The sequence below is a fragment of the Primulina tabacum genome, chromosome 15 (genome assembly GCF_025594145.1).
Source record: "Primulina tabacum isolate GXHZ01 chromosome 15, ASM2559414v2, whole genome shotgun sequence".
NCBI classification, from domain to species: Eukaryota; Viridiplantae; Streptophyta; class Magnoliopsida; order Lamiales; family Gesneriaceae; genus Primulina; species Primulina tabacum.
The window spans coordinates 19,156,581-19,158,202 of record NC_134564.1 but is presented as its reverse complement, the minus strand read 5'-3'; the positions used below and the strand labels follow the sequence as shown (position 1 = coordinate 19,158,202).

Below are 1,622 nucleotides of genomic sequence, written 5' to 3'. Positions count from 1 at the left end.
TTCTTGCTAGGCGATTCTCTTCTAACTTGACCCAAGGTAATATGTATATATTTTATTATTTTAATAAATAATTTTTTCCTTAATTAATCATATTAATTAAGTTAATCAATTCCAAAAAATCTTTGACTCACGAGAATTCCACCCCACTAACCATGCAAAATATTATTTTACTTTGTGTGAAAGTTTTTTTTTTGAACGGGAATCAAAATTTATTAAGAATCAAAAGAATTACAGTCTTCATTCAAAACATCAAAGATAAAATCTGGAGGAGTATTCCAGATTGAGGGACGAGCATAGAAATAAGATGCCCTAGCAAGACTGTGGGGAACCTTGTTTGCTTGTCGACGAGTAAAACACACTGAATGATGGTCTTTGGAGAAGAACTTAACGGCACTCTGAGATAATTGTACCAAATTCTGAGTCGTCTTCTATTTCCACCTTTATTTCCTCGACAACTATTTTAGAATCGGACTAAAAGATTACATCTTGAACATTCATGCCTTCAACCCAGCTAAGAGCTTCCTTGAACGCCATTGCTTCTGCATCTTTAATTCCTACTCTTCCAACGAACACGTTTGTTTTAGCTGAAATAAATACTCCATCTGAATCTCGAAGGACCATTCCCACCCCGATGTTCCTTGAACCATTCTGTACCGATGCGTCGACGTTGCATTTTAGCGCTTGAGCTTGTGGTTTTTGCCATGTAATTCTCTCCCCAACCTGCTGATTTGTTCTATCCCGAGTTCCTTAAATGCTTCGCACCGCTCTCCAATCCATCAAGAGTTGTAGCGCCGAGCTAACCACTATTTCAGCTGGTTTGACCATTTTGTTCCATAGCTTCTCGTTTCGAGTCCTCCATATGCCCCATAAGACCATTGCTATATTTTCAAGAGTGCTAACATCTAATGTCTGGAACAATTTGAACAACCATTGGACGAATCCATCAGCTTCGTTTGATAATGAGAGCATTTTGTTCCAGGTGCCAAGCTCTTCCCAGCAAGCTTTGGCCATTGGGCAGTAGATGAATAGATGCCAAGAATTCTCCCATTCATTTCCACAGGTTGCACAAGAGATGGGGACGAAAACTTGTTTCTTTTGAAGGTTTCCATTCATTCACTTTGTGTAAAAGTTTTTAAAATTATGGTATCATAAATATTTGGATATTACATAAATCAATACCATATTTTATAAAAAAAAAAAAAAAACTCAATGAGCTATATTTTAACTGAATTAAAATATATTTTGATTATTGAAGCTCATTTTAACTTTAATAAATTAAAATGATGGGTTTATACCCTTACAAGCCCATAATTCATGCTCACATTACATTAAATTCATCATAATCCCGATCGGTGACCAAATATCATCTATGTAAACAATTTCAACTTGTTTGTTATTATGTTGCACACTTTAATTTCGAGATCATCAATGTCTAAATAAGGCATGTGCACTTCCTTTGACTGTTTTAGTAGTCATGCTCTCAAAATTTCTATAAGCTTTTATAAATTTTATCTATAAGCTTATCGATTGATCATATCAAACTTATTTCTTATAAATTCAACTCATTGAATTTATTATCTCAACGAGAACAAATGAACCAGTGCTTGTGTTACCTTCAATGG

General features: G+C 34.8%; 1 protein-coding gene across 1 annotated transcript; it reads right to left on the bottom strand.

Moving 5' to 3' along the window:
- Nucleotides 1-471: 471 nt before the first annotated feature.
- LOC142525940 (uncharacterized) lies at nucleotides 472-1,113 on the bottom strand. The gene is made up of 2 exons (XM_075630222.1): nucleotides 763-1,113; nucleotides 472-648 (listed from the first exon to the last, which is right to left on the bottom strand). Exons 1-2 carry the CDS (start codon nucleotides 1,111-1,113, stop codon nucleotides 472-474), a joined length of 528 nt encoding a protein of 175 aa, XP_075486337.1.
- Between the last annotated feature and the right edge of the window lie 509 nt (nucleotides 1,114-1,622).